Raw genomic sequence first — 25,947 nt, 5'->3', positions numbered from 1 at the left:
CGTAAACAGTGGTGATACTTCACATAACTCTATTGCCAACTTATGCCATGGACAGTCAGTGCCATCTTGATTATTGAAAAAAAAGAGTCATTGGTAGCTTTGAATCTAATCAGAGTAGGAAACCAATTGTAAAAACTCTAGAATCAATTCAGAAATGTCATCCTAAGATTCTGTTTCTCAAGAAACACTCCTGGTATCAAAGTTGTATTAGTGCAGGTTATCCAGGGAAATAGAACCAACAGGAGATACACACACACACACACACACACACACACAAGCACACAAGTTGTGTAAATATTATAAGATTTATTACAGGAATTGGCTTACCCAACTGTGAGGATAAACAAGTCCAAATTCTGTGGATCTGGCCACAGGCCACAAGCTGGCAAGTCCAGTGAAATCACCAGGGGAAGCTGGCTCAAGTAGAGATGGAAAGGCCTCCTTCTGACTGCTGAAACCCTCAGTTCTCCCTTCAAGGCCTTCAACTGACTGAACTGGATGAGATTCTCTCATTGGGGAACTCCAGCCATCTCCTCAGATGACTGTAGATGCAATCAGTCATAGAGGCGATAGGATGACTCATGATTTAAATGCATGAAATATCCCACAGTAGCAGTCAGGCCAGAGCTTGCTTGATCAGACAGTTGGACTCTATGACCCAGCCAAGGGACACACAAATGTCACAGTCACATGCCACTGACTAAAATATCTAGAGTAGGCCAATCCATAGAGACAGAAGGTAGATTACAGGTTGCCGGGGGTAAACAGAGGGGCGACAGGGAGTTCCTGCTTAACGAGAACAGAGTTTCTGTTTGGGGCGATGAAAGGTTTCAGGAATGGAAGGTGGTGATGGCACAATGTCATGACATAATTAATGCCCCTGCAGTGCACACTTCAAAATGGCTAAAAGGGGAAATTTCAGGTTATGTATACACACATACACATGCTCTTCCACAACCATCTTTTAAAAACTCTAAGCAGTGAGCCTTGCCTGCTCGGGATGCACTCTTGCTCATGAAGACGTGACTCCGCGACTTTCTGCCAAGTGAGTGCCCACACACGTGGCAGCAGAGGCTCCATCTAATTTTCTCATGAGAAATAAGTCTAAGGTTTGGGAAGGGAGGAGAGTTCACAGGCCGGCCAAGGCCGGGGGTGCAGGTGGGCAGCATGCCAGGCCCCAACTTACCTGGTGTCGCAGACGGGGGGCCGCAGGTCCAGGGGGCCATGGGCGAAGGCGCAGTGAGGCCCATTCTTCACGCAGTGGCCCCGGGCGTCCGTCTCGTGGATGCAGGTACCCGTCTTATAGTAGCGCAGGTGGTACTTGCGCTCGGTGTCCCCAGTGGTGCGGTGCAGGTACGGGCATCTGAGGAGACGCAGACACGGGCACTGGAGGGGTAACCGCCAGCCCCCACCCCCCACCCGCCTGCAGCCTGGCCAGCAAGTGCCAACCCCACTCACCCAAATCCTGCTGCAATACAGAAGGCTAATGTTACTGACACACCACAGGGCTGTTTTGGGGCCCGAAGGCCCTCGAATCACTACAATCCCTCAAACTTGCGGTAGAGAAGTACAAGACCGAATCTCCATGAAATTCAGCCTTCATTTATTTTAAAGTTAAATGTTAAAACCTTTATAGAAAATCAAAGTTCATCTACTGGACTCAGGCCACATCATTTTTCTTGAGAAGGGGTGGGTGGACTCCAGCCCCGAGCTGTCCTGCTGCTTTCAGGGACCCCCACAAGGGAGGAAGGGCTGCTGGCCCAGGGTGGAAAATAGGGGGTCCTGGGCATGATTGACAGGGACGTTGGTGGGGAGCAGAGAACAGGAGAGAAGCAGATCCTTGTTGAAGCCACAATCTGACAGGCAGGGAGGCGCTCACATCATGAACAAGAATTGGCTCACAGTGGACTGATGACCTAAGCTAAGAGCTGGCGTGACTCAGGGCCTAGAAGAAAACACGGGGAAGCATCTTCAGGACCTGAAATTCGGCAAGAGATTCCCAGACTTTACAACAAAAACATGAGCTAAAAGAAAGAAAAAAATAGACAGACTGGACTTCACCAAAATCAAAAACTTTTGTGCATCAAAGGACATGATTATGAAAGTAAAAATTTTTGTTACAAATATTTAGAAAATAGATAGAAAAAATGTTCTGAGCTGTTTTGAGAATCAAAGTATTGGTGGTAGATTGCAACTTGAATCACAAGTATTAGTTAAAAATTGTGATTTTTAGAAGTAAACATAAAGCTTCTCTAATAAAAAAGAAAGAAAAAAACCCTCTGAAGCTCCAGCCATTGAAGAGGCCGATAAAGAGTGCCCCAGGCAGAAGTCCCTTGTACCCCAATGCTAGTGCCATGGCCTCTGAACCCTACTGCTCGCCAAAACAGATGAGTCCCTTGGAGCCCAGAGCCCCTCATCATCCCAAAAGCAAGAGCGTGCTCAATTCTCCAGGGTCCTGAAAGAGGTTCCCATCAGCCACAGACGGGGCAGTTTAAAATCAAGAAGGATGCCAACTGGGCTGAGTCCCTTCTGAGACACAACGCACTGCCCTGCTGCAGGGTGCTGGCCCCGACTTGGTAGTTTGGAAACAAGCAGGAGGCAGGGTGGCGTGCACCCCCCTCCCTCTACCATGCACACAGTCCCCAAGAACCAAGAGCACGAGGTGTTCTGGGGAGAAGGATTCCAGCTGACAGACGAAGGAGGGAAGCAGAGTCCTAGGCCCTGGACTCTAGCAACTGGAAGCCCAGCGAGCTGACCGAGTAGGCCTGGTCTTGCCCACTGCCGGCCGGCTGTGCCCCACGCGGTCACACACGTGACCCCAGGTAGGGTCACACAGCATTATCTAAGGAATGGTCTAGCCCAAAATAAAACTAAACCTGAATCTCTTCAACTCCTTATTTTTCAGAGGCACATATCATATGTTTATAAAAACACAAGATGCTGTCTGAGGTCTGCCCCAAAATCCCGGGAGAAGAGAGGGCAGGGCGTGGGGCGCAGGTGAAACGAGACCACCGGCAAGGCGATAAGTGCTCGCAATGGGCGATGGGGACATGGAGATTCACTGTATTAGTTTGTCTATTTTTTTACATATTTGAAATTTTCCATGATAAAAAGTTTAAAATAAAAGGCAGTAAAAGAAAGGAAGAGAGCTTTCCAGGAAAGGAGGCAGTGTTGGCTCTCACATTCGGGGTGCCTCTTCCAGGCAGAGGTAAGCAAGGCTGACGGGCACATCCCCCTGTGCTCCATTGGAAACCACCACTGGTTCCTAGCAAAACCCTTCTACAAGGGGACATACTGCCAGCATAGCTCCTGGTCCACACGGCAGTTTGTGTTGGAGACACCATTATGCACTGGTATTTATTTGTGTAAATATACAGAAGACAGATATAGAAACAAATACCGAATATGTGTCTTTATGAGTCAGTATGCCCACCCCTTTCTCAGCTCTGTGGACATCCAGGGCCCAGACTCAATGGGTTATATGAGCTGTCTCTATCCAAAGCTACCGTTTTAGAAGTTAAAGTAGAGAAACCTTAGAGTGCATTAAAACCACTGCATTAACATTAAAACATTTTTGTAAAAAACAACTTTATTTTCCAAAACACCAAAGAAAATTAGAAGGGCAGACATATTATATTTTTGAAATTCCCTTTAATGTCTGGCTTTATGTAAGAGGGACTAATTATACCCTCTGTCTCTGCATTTGATTGGCTCTGATCTGTTCTGGTCGAGCAGCTGAGGCAGGGCCAGGTTCATTTAGAGTTACAGACCCAAATTCCGGTCTCGTATCACTTTCCACTGCTTCAAGAACTTTAACATTCCTTGCAGACCAATTCTGATGTACAGGAATCCTCTAAACTTTTGTTTATCTGAAAAAGTATTTATTTTGCCTGCATTTTCGGAAGATACCCTCCTTGGGTGAAGAACTCCAGGTTGACAGTGTTTTTCTTTAGCACTTTTGAGCCGTGTTGCCGTCTTCCGGCACAGGGTCTAACTAGAAGTATGCTCTCCGCGCCACTGCCGTTTTTCCTTATAACTGCTTGTAGGATTCCCTCCATCACTGGTTTTCTGCAGCAAAGAAATAAGGAAATGTGGCCCATACAGAGGGGAAAATGCTGTCAGTAAAGACTGCTCCTGAAGAAGCCCAGCCACTGGACTTAGCAGACCCAAACTTTAAATTGGTTATTTTAAATATGTTCAAGGAACTAATCATGTTGAAAAATGTCCAAACCATTAAAGGAAAGTAAGAGAAACATTGTTTCATCAAATGAAGACTATCGATAAAGACACATAAAGAACCAAATAGAAGTTCTGGAGTTGAAAAGAACAATAACCAAAATGGGAAAATTCACTAAATCTGCTCATCAGCAGATATGAGCAGGCAGAAGAAAAAATCAGAGAGCTTAAAGATAGGTCAATTTAGATTTTCCAGTCTGAAGAACAGAAGGAGAAAAAATTGAGAACAATCGGAGAGACCTGCGGGGCACCATAAGTGTACAACGCACACCGAGTGGGGTCCCAGGAAAGCAGAGAAAGGAGCACAAAGAATATTTGAAGAATTAATGGCTGAAAACTCCCCAATTTGGCAAAAAAGCAACAATCTACATCCAAGAAGCTCACCAAACTCCAAGTAGGATAGACGCAGACATATAATCAAACTGTCAAAAGCCAAGTCAAAGGGAGAATCTCGGAAGCAAAAAGAAGCAACTCATCAGACACAAGGGAACCTCAATAAGACTAACGTCTGATTTCTCATTGGAAACCACGGAGGCCAGAAGGCAGTAGGATGATGTATTTCAGTGTATTTTCGGTTCCTCCTCTACTTTCTTTCTAGGATTCCAATTATACATACATTAGACCACCTGACAATTTGTGTCTTTTTTGTACATGTGGTTCATTATGGACAGTTTCTATGGCTATGTCTTCACATGTACTGATATTTTCTTTCACAATATCTAATCTGTATAATCCCAGCTGGTGTATTATTAATTTCGGATACTGAGTTTTTCATCTTTAGAAAGTTCCAGTTGAATCTTTTTAAATATCTTCTATTTTTCACCTCATTATATTCATATTTTTCTTTACATCCCTTGAGGTACCATTTTTATGTTGTTGGGTGCTGCTATTTCTGTTTTCCTCTGAAGAGTGCTATCTTGCATGCTGTTATGTCACTTAACATGCTGCGGTTTGACTTTAAGATTTGTTAGGATGAGTCCAGAGCAGCCTCCACTCTATCACATTTAGCCTCATTCCCATACTCCGGGCCACCTCCTCCCATACATGCACAGACGAGTCTTCGACCATAAACTCAGGGGGTCTCTCTGCACAGCTCCAAATTTCTCTTCCTCAGTTCTCCACCCTGTAAACTCTGGCCTCCTCCGCCTCCTCCCACTTCAATATCCATGTCCTCAATTCTGTAAGATGCCAGGCTGCTGGGCCCCTGACCCCTACACCGTGGTCTGGACTCTGCTTCCAAGCAGAAGCTGGAGAGATCCCAGGGCTTCCCCCATTTATTTCCCTCTCTTGGAGGTCAGTGTCTCGTGCTGCTTGTTGCCCAGGGTATGAAAAGGGCTGCTCCACACCTTGTGTCTGGTTTTCTAGTCGTTTGCGTTAGCAGGGTAATTCCATAGCAGGTAATTTGTTACACGCAGAAATGGAAGCCCCCTGTTAACATCTTTTATTTTACAATAAACCCATCCAGCAGCAATGAACTTAAAAACACACACACACATATTTTCTATTTGTGAAGGAATTTGATGATGAACGTGAAACCTGCACAAAATGTGTGAATGCTACCAGTCACCACGGAGGCCACAGTGAAAGCACCGATCACATGGAAGCCGGAAGCCTCATGTTTGCTGAAGAAACAGCAACTTCTATTCAAGAGAGTCAATGTTTCAATGACAGTCAATGTTTTAATGAGAACTGGCCAATTTTGAAGCACACACATGCAGAAAGGGTTTTGACATCACCCTGTGAAGCATGACTTTTCAGTTAGATACAATGACTGCCTCCTGAAGTAATTTCACCCGTTTACACTTGCAAGTCTTCTTATGACTGTATGAAAGGGAAGCAAGCACTGCCAGGGGGTTGACGGAAAAGCAGAAAAGGAAAGTGCAAACGGCCACCATATCAAAGTCATCCCAGGCTTCCCAGAGAAAATCAACTCCAATAATAGTTTCATTTTTTTCCACCTAATTCACGGAATCAAAGTCAAGAATTTGGCAGTTCCTTTTCTCAAACATGGAACAGTATAGGTTACCATGTTTGCTTGTAAATTCTGCTATAAAAGCTCAATGGTAAAGATAAAATTATTTGTTTTTGTGATGGTAATAATAATCTAAGCTTTAGTGGAGCACAGCATAGAAGCAAAAATGTTTTTATTGAGTTAAGAAATGTACAAAGAAGAAGCATAGAACTGTCTGGAGTGTATACCAACCGAAAGGACACTGCAAAGTTGCCAAAATTCACAGTCATCTTTATAGGTACAGAGCTAGAGAAACTGAATTAAAACATCTGTGATGGGGCTGATGTGCTTTTCCATCCTGGCAATCGTATTTCAGAAACAGCTAAGCCTTGAGGAATTACTTTGAAAATTAACTTATTTTAAAATAGCATTGTACCTTTCTTTGTTGTTTTGTTGTCTGTGTATACATTCTCTGAATTCTGGATGTGTTCTGTTTAAAGTAAGTTGGAAATCATTCATCAAAGCAGCTAACAGACTGAATCCAGCAGGTTTTGCTTCCAAAGCTTTTAAGGAATTGCAATGACTGAAAATAAAGCTTACAATAGGAAGACAAGGAAATTCACCCCTAAAAAGCAAGAAAGGAACTGAAAAAATTAAACACTAGGAGTCCAAAACCGACAAGACTAAACCTTTACACGGAATAATCAGCTTGCAGGAAGACTTTGGGTGAAGCGCTTATTTGGATTTGGACGCAGTTACAGCCTGGACCGGAGCAGAATGAAGTTAGGGGGACCTAAGATTTTGCATCGTCTAAATGTGTGGCAGAACATTCAAAAGACTCAAGAAGACCACTTGCTGGAGGAGTGCTGTCGCACAGGAATACCGGGGGGAGGCAGGAACTCGGCGTCACGGCAAGAGGCAGGCACCGCGGCCCAAGCACACGCACACCTACAAAGGCTGAAGACACCCCAGGACCCAGCCGTCCACGCCAGCACAGTCCCTATGCACATACGTGTGCCAGGCGCACACTCAGGCATGCACACGCAGCGGTAGCTAAGCGTGGTGGACTCTCAGCATGGAGCAGGGAGATGAACTGGAGTGCACACACAACAGGCCCTGCACACTGGCTGTGAGAACTGGCCGTAGCAGGAGCTGGGATGATTCACAATTGGCATGCAGGAAGCAGGCACATGCCTGCACCCACAGTGGCCCACCTCCCAGGCAGAAAGCCCCCAAGGGGCCTGTTGCCTGGGTTAGGTGAGGGTGGCGGGCAGGTAGGAGGAAGTAACGGGAGAGGCGCCTGGTGGTCCTGGGGGCTGGAGTCACTGCTGTGGCCCACCAAACTGGGCTATGGATTCTGCGTGCATTATATAAACCTCGGGGCAGGTGAGGGGGGTTAAAGGGAGAGCACGCAGGTGAGAAGGCCCACGAAAATATCTGTGCTGACGGTTACACACACTGCTGTGGAGAACCATTCTGCTGAGCCCCAGGTCCCTGAGGGACGTGCTTTCCTTTTTTCAATCCTTGAGGCTGATAACTCCTTCCCCTCCTGAAATACAGTCCAAAAGACACTAGGCAGGTCCAAGTGGGACAGAACTCCGGAGCTGGGGTGGGAGGGGCTGCCAGGGTGCACTCCCATCCAGCAGCCACTCCGAGATGTCCACCTTGGGGACAGGTGACAGGCCAGGGCACAGGAAGGTGCCCAAGTGGGGTCAGGACAGACTCCCCGAGGAAGGAGCTATCTCAAGAAGGGTGACATGGGTGGGCTGCGGTGGCTCAGCAGGCAGGAATGCTTGCCTGTGATGCCAGAGGACCCGGGTTCGATCCCCGGTGCCTGCCCATGTGAAAAAAAAAAGAAGGGTGACAGCCCAGTTCCCCACCTGGAGGAAAGACAGCAGGAAGTGAGAATAAGCCCTGTGAATATGAGAGTGTATAGGGGTGTGTGTATACACATGTGTGAATTTAAGTGTGTAAGCGCATGTGCATATACACATGTGTGGGTGTAAGCACGTGTGTATTCATATACACACATGCGGGTTTAGGTGAACATGTGTGGTGTATATGTGTAGGTGTGTGTGCATTCACACATGTGAATGACAGCATGTAAGTGCATGGGCATATACACACGTGTGGTGTAGGCATGTGGAGCGTGTGTTAAACACATGGATGTCAGTGTGGTGTGTGCATTACACACGCGCAGAGGTAGGCATGTAAGTGCATTACACACGTAGGGATGTAAGCATGTAGGTGTGTGTACCTGTAAGTAGGCATGCAAGAGCACGTGCATTAAACAAATGTGGATATAAGTGTGTAGGGATATGTATTACACACATGTGGGTGTAGATGTGTGGGAGCATGTCCACATACACACGTGTGTATGCAGGGGTATACGTGTATGTGTTACACATGTGTGGATGCAGGCATGTAGGGTATGTACATGACACATGTGGATGTAGGTGTGTAGGTACGTGTGCATACAAATGTGATGTGTGGACGCAGGCGTGTAAATGTTACACATGTGTGGACGTAGGTGTATAGGGCGTGTGTGTGCCTGTACTGATTCCCTGCTGGGCCACTGTGCCCAGATCTTGGCCTCTAAATTCCTCCCCCACCCACAGGAGCGAGGGGGTGGAAGAATTGGGGATTGGAGGCTGGAGCTGGGGCTGCAAGGTGATGACAGACAGAGACGGGGCCCACTGGAGGGGCCACTGGGCAGCCTGGGACAATCTGAGCATTGGAATAATGAAGAAGGGTGATAGCTCATTGAACACAACAGGACCAAGTCCAGACTGATATGAATAAATACACGAATAAGTCAATGCGGAGAAGAGGAAGCTCTTCCAGTGGTAGAACAACAATAAATGCAAAAGGAGGAATACAAACAGAAAACCAACATTTGGCAACCATCGTGGCAACACCTAACATGGCCAATAAACATCCCAGGATGGGGAAAGTCCTCGTGGGCTCCACAAGTCAGTGGGCGTGTATGGGTAGGGACGGAGCCTATCCGCCCGACGGGAATCAGATGGAAGGGGTGGATACCGTGCCCGCCTGCAAGGGGGCGGCGAGAAGGGCTAGGCGTCCCCTCGGGGCCTTCCTGCCCAGCAGCCAGGACTGGAATCTTGTTATGAGGAAATGTGAAACCCAAACCGAGCGCCAGTCTGCATCTCAGCAGGAACCTGTAGTCTTCTGAGATGGTTTAACATAAAGACTTCATGGATCCACCAGTACAGTAAGACTAAATCGCCAAGTTGATGAGTATTCCCAAGAAGTCACATACTCTTCGGTGGTTTCGTGTCCTCTTCCCTCTCTGCTCTCCCAGGGCCTGCATGGGGAGTTGGGCCCTGTGTTCTAGTTTGCTAACTGCCGGAATGCAATATACCAGAAACGGAATGGCTTTTAAAAAGGGGAATTTAAAAAGTTGCTAGTTTACAGTTCTAAGAACGAGAAAATGTCCCAATTAAAACAAGTCTATAGAAATGTCCAATCTAAGGCATCCAGGGAAAGATACCTTGGTTCAAGGTCGATGAAGTTCAGGGTTTCTCTCTCAAGTGAGAAGGCACAAGGCGAACACGGTGTCATCTGCTAGCTTCCTCTCCAAGTCTCCTGTTTCATGAAGCTCCCTGGGAGGTGTTTTCCTTCTTCATCTCTAAAGGTCGCTGGCTGGTGGACTCTCTGCTTCTCGTGGCTATGTCATTCTCTGCTCTCTCAGAATCTCTCTCATTCTCCAAAATGTTTCCTCTTTTATAGGACTCCAGTAAACCAATCAAGACCCACCCAAATGGGGGGAGACACATCTCCACCCAATCCAGCTTAACAACCACTCTTGATTGAGTCACATCTCCTGGGAGATGATCTAATTACAGATTCAAACATATGGTATTGAATAGGAATTACTCTCCCTTTATGAAATGGGATTTTGATTAAAACAAAGCTTTCTAGGGGACATACATCCCTTCAAACCAGCTCACCCCATTAGGGGCGGGTAGGGACTGCCATGCCGCAAAGGCTCCACCCAGCAAGAGCAAAGGAGGCGCCAAGGAAAGACAAGACAGAAGTGCCCTGTGGGCTCAGGATGGAAAGAGGAGATGACAACAGGTAAGCCCGAGAACCCCCTCTGCACGGCCCCCTCTGGGATGTGGTGTGGGGGAGCAAGGGTTAAATGGACAAAGGAAGGGCAGCACGAGCCTGGAGGCCACCCCTGAAGGCAGCTGGGCCCTGGGGGCCACCTGTGGGATGCGAGGGGCACTGGGAAAAGGCGCAGCTGGAAGCAGAGGGGCAGAGCCCAAGCCAGGGCCCGAGGCCGCCCATGTCTGTCTGCAGAGGGTGTGGGGCCAAGGTATGGGGGTCACCAGGCACAGGCCCCATAGGGCACTGGGGGCAGTAGGGTGATGTAGTGTCCGAGACCCAGGGGAACTGGCCAGCCAAGGCTCGGCAGGTGCAGAGCCCCCAGGGTGGGCACAGGACGGCTGGCATAGGAGGTTGGAGCAGGTGTGTGGTGGGCAAGGCTGGGAGAGCAGGGCCAGGGACTTCGCCAGGTGCCATCCGCAGAGGGCACCCGTGGGTGGAAGCAATCTAGGTGAGGGCGGGGTGCGGCCAAGGTGCACCTCCCCAGGTCCCACTCTCAGCAGAAACGCAGCAGAGCCAACACCTTACACCTTAGGTCCCAGAGTGGGGTCCGGGCCCCAGGGGGCAGCTCCAGCAACAGAACACCAGCACACGGCGGAGGCGCCTGACCCTCAGCCCAAGAGCAGAGGCAGCAGCGGTGAGAGGTGCCACAGGGTCTCCGCCTCGGACCCCTGACAATACAGCTAAACTCCCCTGGTTCCCCAAGGCCAGGCAGTGATGCCAGGTGGTGACCCCAGGTCGGAAGGGGTCATGCTCAAGAGACCACAAACAAGAGCTGGGTCCTGCTGCTTCTCCCAGCTCCACTCAGCTACTGTTGCCATGGCAACCGGGGTGCTGCCAAGGCCCCCAGCTGCGCTACTTCTGGTGCTGCTACCTCACCTGGGAATGAATGCACCTGGAGCATGAGCTACCCTAAACATGCAGGCGGGTGCTTAAGCAGAAGAAAATGCAGAGCCCCTCGAGCAGCTAGAGGACAAGGGAAAACGTGTCCCAGGAACAGCGGCCACCTGCTCCTCTCGGGGCCGGCCCAGCAGGTTCTTCTCTGTAGCACTTCACCCAGAGACCCCCAGGGCCACACCTGCACTACTGCCCATGGGTCGCAGGCAGCCCCGGAGCCCCACGCTGTGACGCAGCACCTATACGAGTGACCAGAGGGCCAGAGCACAGCCCCCTTCACGTGCAGGCTGCAGCACCTAAACGAGTGACCTGAGGGTCAGAGTGCAGCGCCCCCATGCTGGTGGGACTGTCCCTCCAGAAACCTGGAAGCAGCAATGGGAGGGTTGCGGAGGACAGTCAGGGGCCAGGCTCGGGTCCTGTGCGTCTCCAGGAGCACCTGGAGCGGCCACTGCCCTCCGGCAGTGCTCACCTGACAGCAAGGTGCGTCCACCAAACTCAATTCAACCAATGGTGCCCAGTGACCACTTGTCAAGATCACGCCAGGAGCCAAGCATGGGACTGCCCCACCCACACGTCCGCCCCTGAGTACACCAGTACGGCCCTAGCGGTTCTGAGCCAGGTGGTCTGGCCTGGATTTGCACTGCTGGCAATTTTACTCCTAGGTATATGCCCAAAAGAATTGAAAGCAGGGACTGGAACAGTTATTTGCACACAAATATTCATCTAGGCATTATTCACAATTACCAAACAGGGGAAGAAACCCAAATGTCTATTGATAGACAAGTAGATAAACAAATATGGTTTAATCATAGGATGGAATATTATTCAGCATTAAAAAGGAATGAAGTCCTGACGCATGCAACCTTGAAGACACTGCACTGAGTCAAAGCCGGACGCAGAAGGACAAATATTGCACAATTTCATTTTCGTGGCATTTTCGTTTGTAAAGCTGCAGGAATGCAATATACCAGAAACAGGACAGCTTTTGAGAAAGGAATTTATTAAGCTGCAAGTTTACAGTTCTAAAGCCATAGAAATGTCCAAACTAAGGCATCCAGGGAAAGACAGATTGACTCAAGAAAGGGCTGATGAGGTTCAGGTTTCTTTCTCAGCTAGGAAGGCACATGTTGACATCTGCTAGCTTTCTCTCCCAGCTTCTTCAAACAGCTTCCCTAGGGGCATTTTCTTTCTGCATCTCCAAAGGTCTTTTGCTATGTGTTCTCTGAAGCTTCTCCCAAAACGGTTCCCTTTTAAAGAACACTAGTAAGCAATTCTGCCTTGAGTGGGTGGAGACACATCTTCATGGAAATCACCTAATCACCAGATCCCCCCACCCAATGGGATCGGTCACATCTCCAAGGAAACAATATAAAAAGATCCCAATCAACAATATTGAATGAGGATTTAAAAGCATGGCTTTTCTGGGGTATACGACAGTTTTAAACCAACATATTCTGGAATCCCTAGAAATGCACGAGACAGAAAGTAGATTAGAGGTTACAAGGGCTGGGAAGCAAGTGCTTCATGAGGCCAGAGCTTCTGTTTGCAGTGATGAAAGTGTTCTGGAAAGAGACAGTGGGGACACCACACCCTGAACATACTTAACGCCACTCACTTGTTCACTTGAAAATGGTTAACGAGGCAGATCTTACATTTTATATATATATATATAATGTAATTTACATGTAAAACAGCAATTACTTTTTTTAAAAGAGAAGCAAGACTGACCAACCAAACAGCTTTAGTTTGCTGAAGCTGCCGGAATGCAATATTCCAAAAATGGAATGGCTTTAAAGGAGATGTATTAAATTACAAGTTTACAGTTCTAAGACCTTAAAAATGTCCAAACTAAGGCATCCGGAGAAAGATACCTTGACTCCAAAGAAAGGCCAAATGGCATCTGGGATTTCTCTGACAACTGGGAAGGCACATGGCTGGCGTCTGAGGTCCCTGCTCCTGGTTCATTGCTTTGTGCTTCTGTTTCCTATGGTTTCCTCTCTGAGCATCTGCAGGCCTTCCATTAGCTCCTTCAGAACACAGCTCTGGGTTCTGGCTTGCTTAGCATATCATGGGAATTGACATGAAGAAGTTTGCTGGGCTCCTCTCCAGTCTTCTGGTTTCAAACAGCTCTGGCAGATCCTGTGGATCCTTCTGGCATTTTCCTCTACATCTCCAAATGTCTCTGTCTAAGTCTGTGTCCGCTCTTTTAAGGACTCCAGCAAACTGATCAAGATCCACCTTGAATGGGCGGAGTCAAATCTCCAGCTAATCAAAAAGGCCCCACCCACAACTGGCTGTGTCACATCTCCAGGGAAACAACCTAATCAAGAGGTCCTACCCCTACAATATTGGATCAGGATTAAAAGAACATGGCTGCCCCCACAAGACTGGATTTAGAATTAAAAGAACATGACTTTTCTGGGGTATGTAACAGTTTCAAACCCGCACACATGAGTACAGAAAATAAGTGACAGTAGGAAGATGGGAAAAAACAGGCTAGGCAGTTGCCCATATCTGCCCTCTCCTTTCGGATACCATGCCCAGCAAATCTGTCAGCTCAGCTGTGCCCCCCACCCTGCCCACAGCTCCCAAGGGCTGCCCATGACTCCCTAGTCAGGACAGAAACTTCACCGTTCCCCTAATCTGGACTTCCAGCTCCAGCAAGTCCAAGACCCCCACCCCACCCTCTTAGCGCCCTCGCAGCAGCCCCCTCTCCAGGCACTTCCTACCAGGACCAATGCCACCCCTGCTCGGTCACACAAAGCAGGACGGGTCAGAGCATGGCCACCACTCAGTGACCTTACACGTTTTTCCTATGTGCATGTTACAGATTCTAACCCAACAACCTGATGGTGCTTTCCCTCAAACTAGTATCCATTAACCAAAAAGCTGTGTCTCCTTCCAGGGTGTGAGGAACCCCTGACACTTCAATGTGGCGCTGTGATGGTCAAGCCTGCTGCTTCTCTTCGCCCTAAAGCCCAGGCAGAGTTTACCCACAAGATCAGTTTTAGCCACTCAGAAGCCCCAGGCAGGAAAAAATTTGTGCCTTAGGTCCAAAAGCACCAGACTTTTTAATATTAAATCCTGACTCAAACCAGCAACAACAGTCTTACTCAGAAGGAGATACTTGGAAAAGTTTTCTCTTAAAATCGGTCCTACAGACAGTGGCCAGGCAGCCTTGGCTATTCATAGCGGGGAGCCCCACACAATCACCTTCACCCACCAGGCCAGGGGTTCTGCTCCAGACAGCCTTAGGGGGGACACGCCAGGGAGCAAGTGGGAAGGGCCCAGCCCTGTAGCCCCTGGTAACCAAGGGTCCCCACCTGCCACCAGGTGCCAGGAAGTTCCCCTCGAAGGCCACTGGCCCCCAGGAAGCCAGGTATTTTGCATCATGGGTGGGATTCCACGCTGAGGTCTTGAAGTGGGGGTGGGAGGGTGGGCAACAGACCTGAGTTTATGGGTGGGAGCAGGTCCAGAGTCCTGCGCTGGAGCCAGTCACAGCCCCTTGCAACACTTGATGTCCCTCATCGGAGGGGGTGGACCCTGAGAGACCTCCAGAGGTAAGAGAAAGTCAGGCACAGGAGAAATACCTGCGATCAATCCAGAGGTCAGAATTCTACTGCGAAGGAGGAGTAAACACTGGGAACCAGGCTTGGGAAGGAAGCCGGGTCCTTAAGGCCTCCAGTAGCGTCCTAATTCTTGCTACGTGCTGGGTATCAAAACCCAGCTAGACAGAGGCAGTCCTGCCTACCCGGAGCCGGGCGCACCTCCACCAGGGGCCAGGCGTGCCCCCGCTTCGACCACAGTTCCCACGGGGGAGGGGCCGGCAGCCACCTGGGTGGGGGTGGCCAATCGCCGCTGGCGCCTGGCGAGGGGCGGGACCGCTCAGAACAAAGGGCGTTTTCCGGAGCGACCAGCACCAGACCAGCACCACGAGTCAGCCGACTCCGCTCAGTCCCAAGGCCAGAGGGTGATCGCACGGGGAAAGGGGGTGCCCGCGGGTCGGAGGAAGGGGAGAGTGCCCGTCCACCGAGGAAACAGGGTGGCACGGGAGTGCCGCGAGGGGTGTGACCCTGGGGTGCCCGGGGAGAGGTGGCGGCATGGATGCAGGCGATGGAGGGGAAGGCCCACTGAGGAAAGGCGCATTGAAGAGCGGGGATGGCGGCCAGGGTAGGTGGGAGGATGACCGTCCCCTGGGGTCACCTCATCTGGCACCAAGAACAAGCTCTATGCTTACTTCACCTGAAACTGGCCGCAGGGCCGCTGCTCTTTGACACTCTTGTTCTAAAATAACAGGTTGGGAGAACACGTGCCCAAAAGGGAAATCACAAAAACAAAAACCGCAACTGAAATACAAGCAAGTTCGCCAGTCCTTACTCTGAAAGGTAGGTCTGTTTAGAATTCACGGCCATGCTGCCTGAACCAGAATATGGGGTTCAGCAGGCCAAAGTTGGGGCTATTTCATTTGTGCCTGATGGGAAAGTCCATCTCCAGGTGGACTGAGGCCAGGACTCAGCAGGACTCCATAGGGTCCCGCCCCTAAAACATCTCCAAGGGACAAGCAGGTCCCTCCAGGTGCTCACGGAGGTCCTGTGGGAGTGTCCCACTGCAGGCAGATGTCCCCAGGAGGACTCCCAAATAGAAAACATCACACCCCTATCCTGGCGTGCAGTAAACCAGGCACCATTTAGAACGTCAGCTCTGTGGTTCCAGTTAGCATTTCTGTAACGCATGAGTTCCACGTTATGTACTCATGCATGCAAAGGGAACTGGCTGCTGTAGGCAGGTGCTCCCTGCCACTGTGCCGTCCCAGTAAGTACTGGACCTACCTAGTGCCCAGTATTGGGGTTCAATAACTGGACAGTTCAGCTCTGGAATCCGAAACAGCTGTTAAAAGACACGTCCTTTTGTGTGTTAAAACATTACCAATTAATGCTGCCCCAGAATCCACTCTGGGATGGGACCAGGCAGCAGTGGCCCCACCACGGGACCCGAGGTCTACAGAGGTGATTGCTTGGACAAGGGCCATGAATAAAGAGGGACCAAAGCAGTGTCTCCACCACACAAATACCTCCTAGTAGGGCAGGAAGCAATTAAACACAGCATTTTCAAAACTGCACGGAAGAATAAATCGAACTTAAACAGAAATGCTTCCAATGCAGAAAGTGCAAATGGCACTTGTCCTTAAGGACAAAGCTATTTAGCTACTTAACCATCCCACATTCAGCTAAAAACTTCAGGAAATGTTTAAAGTTTATAAAGCAATCAGACAGTGATCAAAAGTTTACTCTCTGGCTGAAGGATTTTTGAAAAATACAGGAAAGCAGCCATCTTGCCAGGTTCTGTGGGGTTGGGGTGAGGGGCACTCCTGAAGCGGCAGCCCTCCCCAAGGGCATCAGGGGACTGAGCCCTCAGACCCACCAGCTCCAACCTATCCCGAGAGAAGCTGAGCAGGCAGCTCCCGTTAGGGGTCCCTACATGCCTCACCTTTAGCCCAAAAAGAAGCACCCAGCAGGAAAGAGTAAAACTCCCGCTATGGATTCCCACCCATTATGTGAATACATAACCTGACTTGTATTTCCCCATTCTACATATTTCAAAATAAAGACATCTGTTCATAACACCATTAGGAAACTTGCAAAAAAAAAAAAAATCAACCCAAACAAAATCTTGATTTCTTAAATTTTAAAAGTGCTATAGAAGTGACAGTCGGCAAATAAAATAACTTACTATCTATCCGTTTTTAAAAATTAAAAGTTTAAACAGCAAGAAAGAAAATATTCCAGATGCACAGGGACATAGAGCCAATAAATTTTAGTATAAACTGTTCCTCTGGAATCGACCACAACTAAGAAACGGCGGGCACCAGGGCTGTTATACCACATAAAGCTGGTTCTGACGAAGGTTCTTTGGAAAACTGTGGCACAGTCAAAAGTAGGAGGCAGGACAATTTCGGTTTATCCCGAAAACCCACACAGTCGCCCACACTTGCCTAAAAATAGGGAAGGCCCCCTCCCCACCGTCTGCAGCGTAAAAGCATGATCCCCACTGTGCGGCGCCACGTGTTGAGAGGTACCCAGAGGGTTTCTGACGCGCCAGGGCCACGCTGCCTGCGAGACCCAGGCCAGCGGCGACTCTGGCAATTGCACACCCAAAGGGCGCCCCGTGCGTCCCGGCTGCGTCCCGCGCGCACTCACTCGTCGCCGTCGGGGCACACGCCGCTGGCCTCGTCGTACTTGGCGCAGTACACGTCGGGGCTGTAGTTGAAGGTGCCATCGCGCCTGCGGAGGGGTCTGCGCCGACGCTGGTTTAGGAAATGCCAGTGGAAGCAGGTAAACGGCCTGTGCTGGGCGCACTTGTGCTGCAGAAACAGCGAGCACTGCTCTGTCCTAAACTCCTTTAGGTACCTAAAAAAACACACAGCGCTGCGGGTCGGGCGGCCGGGGGGGCTCCGGGACGCGGGAGACCCCAGGCCCGATCCCCGACCGCAGGCGCAGCCCCCCAAGCCCCAGGCGCGGTCTCCCGGGACCTCTGACTTCAGGCGCGGGCCCCCGATCCCAGGCACACCCCTGCCCTCAATAACTGCAGCTACTACCTCAGATCCCAAGCGGCGACAGGCAGGGTCCAGGTGAGAGGCCACCCCCGACCCCAGAGGCGGTCTCCCAGACCCTAGGCGCAGAAAGCCCCCACCCGCAGGATCCGTGGCTAAGCGTGAAACCCAGAACTCCAGATGCAGTCCTGACCCCCAAGCCTAGGTGCCACCCCAGAGCCCATGCGCCGGCCCCCAACCCAAGGCGGCAGCAGCCCAAGGCCAGCCGGTCGTATCCCACTCGCCATTCCGGCGCAGACCCCCGACCCAAGAGGCGGCCCCCGGCTCCCAAGCCAAGATGCCACCCTAGACCCCAGGCCAGGTCCCCCCCGCCTCAAGCACTATTCCTGCCCCCAGAATCCAAGCTCGGTCATCCAGACACTTGACCCCAAGCGCAGTTCCCGACCCCTGACGCTAAGCCCGTGGCCCCCTAATCCCTGGTGATCCCGCACCCAAAGTATTAGCTCGATCCCGACGCAGTCCCGACCCAGACCCCAGGTACGGACCCGACCCCGGGGATCATCCCCGACGCGGACCCACACCTCAACCATGACCCCTGACCCCGAGCCCCGGCACGGTCCCAGAGCCAGGCACCCGGCGCGCTCTCTGACACCGATTTCCGGCACGGTCCCCGACCCCAACCACCCGGACCACCCCCAACCCCCATGGCCGGCGCGGTCCCGAAGCCCCGGAGAGCGGAAGCGGCTGCGGCGGGGACGGAGCAGAGGATCGGCGGGCGGGCGGCGGCAGGGCGCGGACCCCCCCAGCCCAGGCCGCACCGGGGACCGCCCCAGGCCCAGGAGCCGGACTGCGGGCACGCGCAGGCCGGGCGCGCACGAGGCCGCTTCCCGCCTCCGGCCCTCCGCGCGCCCCGGCATCGGCGGCTCGGCATCCAGGGCGGCGGCGGCGCGGGCCCGGGGCTGACCTGTAGTGGGTCGGCTTCTCCGTCTGCGGGGGGGACCCGCTCAGCGCCGCCGCCGCCGCTTTCGAAACCGACGGCATTTTCAGTCAAAACAATGCAGCGCGCATGCGCCGCGCGGACCCGCCCCCGCCCCTCCGGGTCTCCCCCCACCCGCGCCGAGCCCACCCGCGCCCCCCACCCCTCCCGGCCCCGCCCCCGGCCCCGCCCCCCAGGTAGCGCTCGCGGGCGGGGGGCGGTCCCGGACCGCGCAGCGCCCACCGCCCCGGAAGGCGTCAGCACCCGCCCGCGCCGCGGACACGCGAGCGCAGCTCTCTCGGCCGGCGGACCCCAGCCCAAGCTCCTGCCGCGACACTGTCCGGTGGAGCGCGCGGCCTCGGCCATCCCCGTGTCTCGCGGTACTCAGCGTCGCCTGCGTCCCAACCCCTCCCCCCGAAGCCCACCGCCCTCACCCCCGCATCTTCTCTTTCCCGACCCCGGAGCCCCTCCTAGCCGTCAGCCGTCTCCGCTCCCGCCCATTCATTCTGCCAACGCTGGCACATACCCGGAGCGGATCTAGCTGGCCCCGGGACCAAGGCGAACGCGCCGTGTGCCCAGTGCTGGGACACACCCGCGGCCTGCACGCGCACTTTCACTCATTCCTGGACTCCCCGAATTGTGCTAGGTGCGGAGGCCGCAAACAACAGATCCAATTCGGGGCGGACCGAGTGGTTGCTAATGGGGCACGGAAATGTTCTACGATTAAATTGTTGCATGGTTACACAACCCTATACCAACACCCTTTGAATTATACACTTTGTGGGTGAATTAGATAGCATGTGAATTACAGCTCAATAAAGCTGTTTTGTTCGTTTGTGTGGCTCAAGAGAGTCACACCCACACTAGTTCCCATCAGGGTGGCCAGAGAGCACACACGGGGGTGCAGAGGGAAGCCAGCGCTGAGCCCCGGCAAACATGGCCCCAGCTGGGCCAGTCCCAAGAACAAGGGGTTTGCATTTCAGGAGAAAGCTTCCAGGGAGCGTGCATTATCTTACAAATGCATAGCACACGAGGCATTTTTTAAAACATCCGATGTCACCAGTAATTTTTAAAAATGCAAATTAAAATATCGAAGTGCCTTTCGAGTTGGCAGATTTTTGTTTTCAGAACAGCAACCCACAACCAATGACCTGAGCAGGTACGCCCCCGGGAAAGGGACGGCAAACCGGTGCAGACCTCTAAGTAAAGGAAGCTATTCTATGTCGTGGAACGCCAACCTAAAAAAATCCGATTCAGACAAAGATGTATGAAGACAATTGTCAGAGAGCTATCTAGCAAAAACGAGACTGCCAATCAGCCCAGCAGTTGGAAAATGGTTAGATTATGAGTGAGTTAATAACCATTTTTCCTAAGAATTGTTAGTGACAAGAAAAAATGTTCCAGTTGAGGTTAGAAACAAAGAAAAGTTTCCACACATTCGCTCCCAATTATGTCAGTCACTTGTTTTGAAATGCAAATAACAGTAAATCACCGCTAACAGGTAGGATGGATGACTATCTCCCTCATACTTTCATTTTCTAAATTACTTTTACATTATTTAAATCTTGAAACTACAGGATTTTGATATTCTTAAAGAAAATCAAGCGGAAGCAGAAGCAAGTGGGGACAGGATCCAGGAATTCTTAGGAGGAATAAACAGATCTTGAAGACGCTGGGGATGAGAGGAAGTTTAGAATAATTCCTAGGTCTCTAGCCTGGAGGAGTGGGTAGATTATAATAAAATTAAGTGGGATATGAGGCAAAGTCTCGAAAAGGGAAAGGTTGGGGCACAGTCAAGAATCTGTTTTGAATTGAAGGAGTTCAAGCAACCTGAGATGGTCCACCAGGGAACCCTCCAGGGCTTATGAAGGAAGCTGGGGGCTTAAGATGAAGAGTTTTGAGGATCTCAGCTGTAAAGATAAGAGGGGAAGTCACCCACAGGGTTATTTTGTGCTTTTGAACAATGTTTTTAAAAAACCAGGATAAGGGGGTGCAAGGGTAGTTCAGTGGTAGAATTCTCACCCACCATGTGGGAGACCTAGGTTCGAGTCCCAACCCATGCACTTCCCCAAAAAACAAACAAGCAAAACCAGCAAAACAAAAAAAATTTCAAAAATTTTTTTTGGCTGCAATAACAGGATACCCACATGGAAAAAGAATGAAACGTGACCCCTGCCATAGAGCATGCCAAAAAAAAACAAAAACAAAAACAAAAAGTCTGGGGTAATGCTCAGACTCAGGTAAAATAAACTAGGGTTTCACCATTTTGGGGGGGGGGGGCGGGGACAATGCACAGTACTGCCACAGGCTTCTAAGACTGCTCAACAGAAAGTGACAACCTCCTCTTCCTTGAAAGCATTCTCTCAATTTCCTCCTCCTTCTGTCTAATAATTTACCATCTCACTATGCACTGGAACCACTTCCACTCTAGCATGCTTGCACTGGTATACCAACACACTTTGAATTGTACACTTTAAGTGGGTGAAGTGAGAACCGTGAATTATATCTCAACAAAGCTCTTTTGTTTGTTCAAACAAAATGCTCAAATGCTGACTGCTTTATGGGGAAGTCAACACGCCAGGTAACCTGGGAAAAAGAAAAGCAACAGCCAAATTGGGAAATAAAACAAGCATACTACAAAAACAAAAGGAGTAAGACAAAACAAACAAAGAACAGTTTAAATTGACCAGTCTGTTGTCAACCCTTGAAAAGTCCAAGTTTGGGGAGGGTTTGCCCACTGTTGCCAGCTGGCCTTGGGCCCTCCTCTTGCTTATGAAAATTTTTATCTTTGTCACTGGCACAAAACCATTAATTGGAAAGACCTTCAGATATGCCCTGGAATACTTGGGATCCTTTGCATGTGGTATGATGTCCAGCAAAACAATGCTATTATCCAACTTGTCTTTTAAAAAAAAATCTAGAAAGATAAATGACAGTGTTCACAGTAGTTACCTCTAGGTGATAGAATTACTGGTGTTTTTCTTCTTTGTGCTTCTTTTAGGGCCCGTTTTTTCCAGATAAAACATACATTGCTTTTGTATGGAAACTGCTTTTAATTAAAGAAAAGATTCTTCTCTGTTAGTTCTGCTAACTTTTTATTCCCTGCAGTAGATAGTGAGAGAAAAACGTCAAGGTTCAGGCTTGAATGACTGCTGTTCAAACAGAATGGTTCACAAGCAGACAGTCACAACCACTCCAGGCCCGGGATGACATCTTAGTCCTTTGCTATGTCTGACTGGTACTACGGAACCTGAGCTAAGATGATCAATCATACCAAACTTGGTCTCTCCAATATTAAAAAGATGACATGCTTGCATCAGCACCACCTCCTTCACAAGCGCAATTCACAGATGTGTGCAGATACCTGGATCACTCAGAAACAAGACCTGAGAAATCACTATGTTATCACCCATGGTGATTCAAAACCACTGTGCAAACAGAGAAATCGCCAATTAACTTTGGCACCACAAACAGTGAGATAAAGAAAACCTTCCATAGAAGGCTAGATTCATAAAATCTTCCCTTTATGTATTTTTAATTCAGAATCAAGCAGATTTTTTCAAGCAGTCACTTGGAAAAAAAAAAGTCATTTAGGTAACCTAAAATATTGCCCATAATTTGTCAGAGGAAATATTTACGTTTTATTCTACACAGAAAGTTGTTGGGCGGGCCATGGTGGCTCAGCAGGTAAGAGTGCTTGCCTGCCATGCCCGAGGACCTGGGTTCGATTCCCGGTGCCTGCCCATGTGAAAAAAAAAAAGAAAGTAAGTTGTTGCTTTGGCAATAACAAAGAAGTGTTCAAAAGTTGAGAAAGCCCATTATTTGGGGTATAGTTTGATAATGTATTCTACAATTTACATTGAGATTTATTTTCTCAATTCCTACTCTGGAAAAAAAGAAAAACAAAGGAACTGAAAAACACAGCTGTTGGCCTACTAAAATACCTTTTATAAAAAAAGTGAAATGCAAAAAGAAAAACAAAAAGAGTTGCCTTAATTCCACGCTACCAAATTAAAATTTATTTTCAATTTTTTTAGCGTGTAAAACTAACATCAACATATGCTCTTTACACAGAGTACATAATAAAGTTTAACTCTTCTGCCAGTTATTCTGTCTCAAAAAGCAAATGACCAGCAAAATAACAACTGGATTACAAGTGTCACCAGAAACGCTTTGAAATGATTCTGTCGCACGAAGGCAACAGGAATCTCACAGCACACAAAGCAACCAAAACCTTTCCTACGGATCTGAAAGCCTTTTGGACGCATTCAATGCATCACGTGAGGCAGATACCGATCTGCTGCACCCCACGCAAGTCGGCGTGGCCTAGTGCGCCACCCCCTGATTCTTCAGTGCAGGGAACGCACACGTGAACCAGGGCAGAAACGGTCAAACGAGACATCAAGGCCTAAGGGCGGCTGCCTCTTCCCCGCCGGGCACCTCGTTAGCTTCTCGCGCCGTCGCCAGCAGGAGCTCCAAGCTCCGCAGAACGGCCACTGGACTCCGGCATCTCTTCTTGCAACACCCGTCTCAACCACTCGTCCTTGCGGGTCTCCCGCCTCAGGAAGCACCAGACGACTAACGCCACGAGGGAGAGGCAGAGGGGCAGCACTTTCCACCAGGGTCGCTGTTGCGCCTTTCCCAGGGAGTGCCCTACAGTCCAGAGACTCGGGTTGATGTTACTGGAAGAAAACTTAATGGGTCGGTCAGGGTCCTCCTCTTCCTCCCCCTCAGTCACCGACTGGGCCCGAGCCCGGGGTCCCGGCGGCGGGTGCAGGCTTCGGGAAGCCCGGCGCACAAGCCGCAGCGCCCGGACGGTCCTGGAAGGGAGAGAGCAGTGAGCGCTCCGCCAGCCGGAGCGCCAGCCGGCTCGCCCTCGGCCCCGCTGAGAGCGCATGGAACTCACCCCGCCGCAGGAACACACAGGACGCGACTCATCTCCGCCCGAGCTCCGCGGTCGGGGCCGCGGCGCGCCGCTTTGCGTCACTTCCGTCGCGCGAAGCCGGAAGCCGGACGCCGCCCAGGGCTCCACTCACGACCACAGAACGTGGGCCCGGTCGCGCAACGGAAATGAGGCAGTTCCCAGAGGCCTCTTCCGTCGTAGGCCCCGCCCCCGGAGGGCCGCACGGGCTTGCTGGGAAATGTAGTTCTTTTTTTAGTCGGGAGCCGAACGCGCCCGCCCGGTCCTCCGGTCGCCGGCCCGCGTGGAGTGGGGGCGGCCTCCTCCGACGGGCTGGCCTCTGAGAAGCGGCGCCCCCGGCTACTGCCCCGTCTCGCGAGCTCTCCGGCCCGCACCCCTGCACCCTCCCCGCCGCCCAGGGCGCACGCCCGCGGGGTCTCCTCCGGGAGCCCGTGCTAACGCCCTAGCCTGATTTCGTCGTCGGCCCCTTCCGCTCGCTGGAATTGCCTTTTCCCTTCCACGGTCAGTGCCGCCTTCTCCCTGGGAGGGAGCTCGGCCAGGACAGAGCCCGGCCTCCCCCACTCCTCTGCATCCCCAGGCTAGACCAGGCGCGCGCAGGGAACTGTGCTGTTGCGTGATGGCCGGTCCGTATCCTCGTTGCTGGGTGTTGCTCACGGAGAGCTGTGTCTGCTCCCAGAGCAGCTCAGGCCCGGCAGGCTGGGAAAGCCTAAGGGCTCTCAGGGCGACACCGGTGGATGCGCTCCTCGCTGAGCCGGGGGGCGATGGTCCCCAGCCCAAGACAGCCGGTCCTGCCAAGGCCCCGTGGGGAAGTCCTGCCACAGGCATGCCCCCGGGCCAAGCCCGCAGACTCCCGTGTCCACAGCTTTGTGGACTCAGCCTGCGAGGAGGCACTGGGCGGCCCCAGGGGAAGCTGCTGGCATCATCTGTCCCTACCGCCGGCTCAAGTTCTGCTGATGGGCCTGAGAGCCCACAGGAGCCGAGTCGCCTTCGCAGCTCCTGGGGGGGCCGTCTGTGTAACTCCATGCCCACATGTGTGTGCAGCTGTGATTTAGGTAAAGCTCATCTTTTAATATTCAGCCATACAGAATATTATCTCATGGGTACGTACAACAGAAACTACACTGTCTCACAAGAAAATAAACCAGATGCAGTTGGACTCGTCCCAGGGCAGGCTGAGGTGTTGAGCTCAAATCTGTGTTCTGTTCTTGTGGCTGTACAGCAGTTATAAGGAATAAAACCTTTTCCACCTTGTCCCTGTCACAAGAGGCAAATACAACTGTAAATCCCAGAAACCTTTGAGTGTCTCTGCTCCCCACGTGGAATTCAGATGCTTTTGTTTTATTCCAAAAGTGTGTCATGTCCCAAAAACAGTTGGGGGTGGTCGGCGTGCTAAAGGGCCGTGGTGGGTGGGAAGGCGGAACGCCTGCACTGGGGAGCCCTGCTGCCAGGAGGTGTGAAGAGCCTGTGCCGGTGGTGGGGACCCAGGCCTCACCCCCAAGACGGGCAGCGCTTCTGGCGGCAGCGTGGGTCTCAGCAAGCAGGCCCGAGATGAGCACTCCGAGGTGACCTGGACCGCCAAGGCGTGGGGGCGTCTTCTGTGGGTCCCAGGGAGGTGCGAGGTCCTTTACAACAAGACCACCCTTAGAAGTGGGGGACTGGGTAAATTTGATTTACAAAATAAAACATTGTGTTTAGAAGAAAACTGTTAATAATTTTTTACAAAAAAAAAAAATTATTTAGAAGCAAAACAACATCAACTATGCCCAGAGCTGCAGAGGAGAATTTGTACCCATGCTGGTGGCAAGATTGTTTGGAAAGCTGAACAGCCAGTGTTTGACTCTCCAGGGGAGAGAACCCCAGCTCGACGGTGGGAAGGGTCGCCTGGGCTCCCGCTTCCTTGCCCCCTTTCCGTTTCAGGTGCCCTGGTTCCGTTCAAGGTTTTGGGTGCAACTCACAGGCCCTGTCTCCAGGGCGGCAGGAGGTCCTGGCCCTGCCCCTTCCCTGTCCCCTTGTCTTCCCTGACTCTCTGCCTGGGGTCCCCCGAGGGACTGTGGTGAGGTCGCCTGGAGCTGTGAAAGGCCGCCTCTGCAGCAGCCTCTCCCGCCACGCCTCCTGGCAGAAGAGGCACCCAGGCCTCGGGGGGCCAGTATGCGCTCCCCCCCGGGGTGTCAGAGGCGCGCGGGCTCGGCCGTGTTGGGAGCCGCCCCCACCTTGAGAGGCTCGGCCCAGCCATGTTCGCAGCTGCTGTGTCAACAGGGGCACCTGTCCTCCCAGGGCCTCCTCCCCCG

At 51.3% G+C, this 25,947-nt stretch overlaps 2 protein-coding genes across 3 annotated transcripts in view; both read right to left on the bottom strand.

Annotated features, from left to right (window-relative positions):
* The window catches only part of UNKL (unk like zinc finger), a 63,176-nt gene extending 44,359 nt beyond the window's left edge, over positions 1-18,817 (bottom strand). Inside the window, exons 1-3 of the mRNA XM_077142267.1 lie at positions 18,727-18,817; positions 17,410-17,619; positions 1,187-1,363 (exon numbers count right to left, since the gene is read on the bottom strand). Coding sequence (XP_076998382.1) covers positions 1,187-1,363; positions 17,410-17,619; positions 18,727-18,803 — 464 coding nt within the window. The 5' untranslated portion in view covers positions 18,804-18,817. The remainder of the gene's footprint in view (positions 1-1,186; positions 1,364-17,409; positions 17,620-18,726) is intronic.
* UQCC4 (ubiquinol-cytochrome c reductase complex assembly factor 4) lies at positions 1,296-23,740 on the bottom strand. Of its 2 annotated transcripts, XR_013168144.1 has the most exons (3): positions 23,645-23,740; positions 21,691-23,558; positions 1,296-1,363 (listed from the first exon to the last, which is right to left on the bottom strand). XR_013168144.1 is itself a non-coding variant. In XM_077142270.1 (2 exons), the coding sequence occupies exons 1-2, from the start codon at positions 23,674-23,676 to the stop codon at positions 23,183-23,185; spliced, it is 408 nt and encodes a 135-aa protein (XP_076998385.1). In that variant the 5' UTR covers positions 23,677-23,740; the 3' UTR covers positions 19,181-23,182. The 2 variants fall into 2 exon arrangements, 1 of the variants encoding a protein (XP_076998385.1); XM_077142270.1 differs by lacking the exon at positions 1,296-1,363 and having other exon boundaries at positions 19,181-23,558.
* Positions 23,741-25,947: the final 2,207 nt, after the last annotated feature.

This window comes from Tamandua tetradactyla, chromosome 23 (assembly GCF_023851605.1).
Source record: "Tamandua tetradactyla isolate mTamTet1 chromosome 23, mTamTet1.pri, whole genome shotgun sequence".
Classification (NCBI taxonomy): Eukaryota; Metazoa; Chordata; class Mammalia; order Pilosa; family Myrmecophagidae; genus Tamandua; species Tamandua tetradactyla.
Note: the sequence above shows the minus strand (reverse complement) of the source record. Positions and strands in the feature narration are given on the sequence as shown.

Excerpts from the sequence above, each read along its gene's own strand:
- UQCC4 (XM_077142270.1), bottom strand. The coding sequence starts at position 23,676 with ATGAGTCGCGTCCTGTGTGTTCCTGCGGCGGG. Across the intron at positions 23,559-23,644 it reads CTGTGTGTTCCTGCGGCGGG|GACCGTCCGGGCGCTGCGGC; the intron begins GTGAGTTCCATG and ends TCTCCCTTCCAG.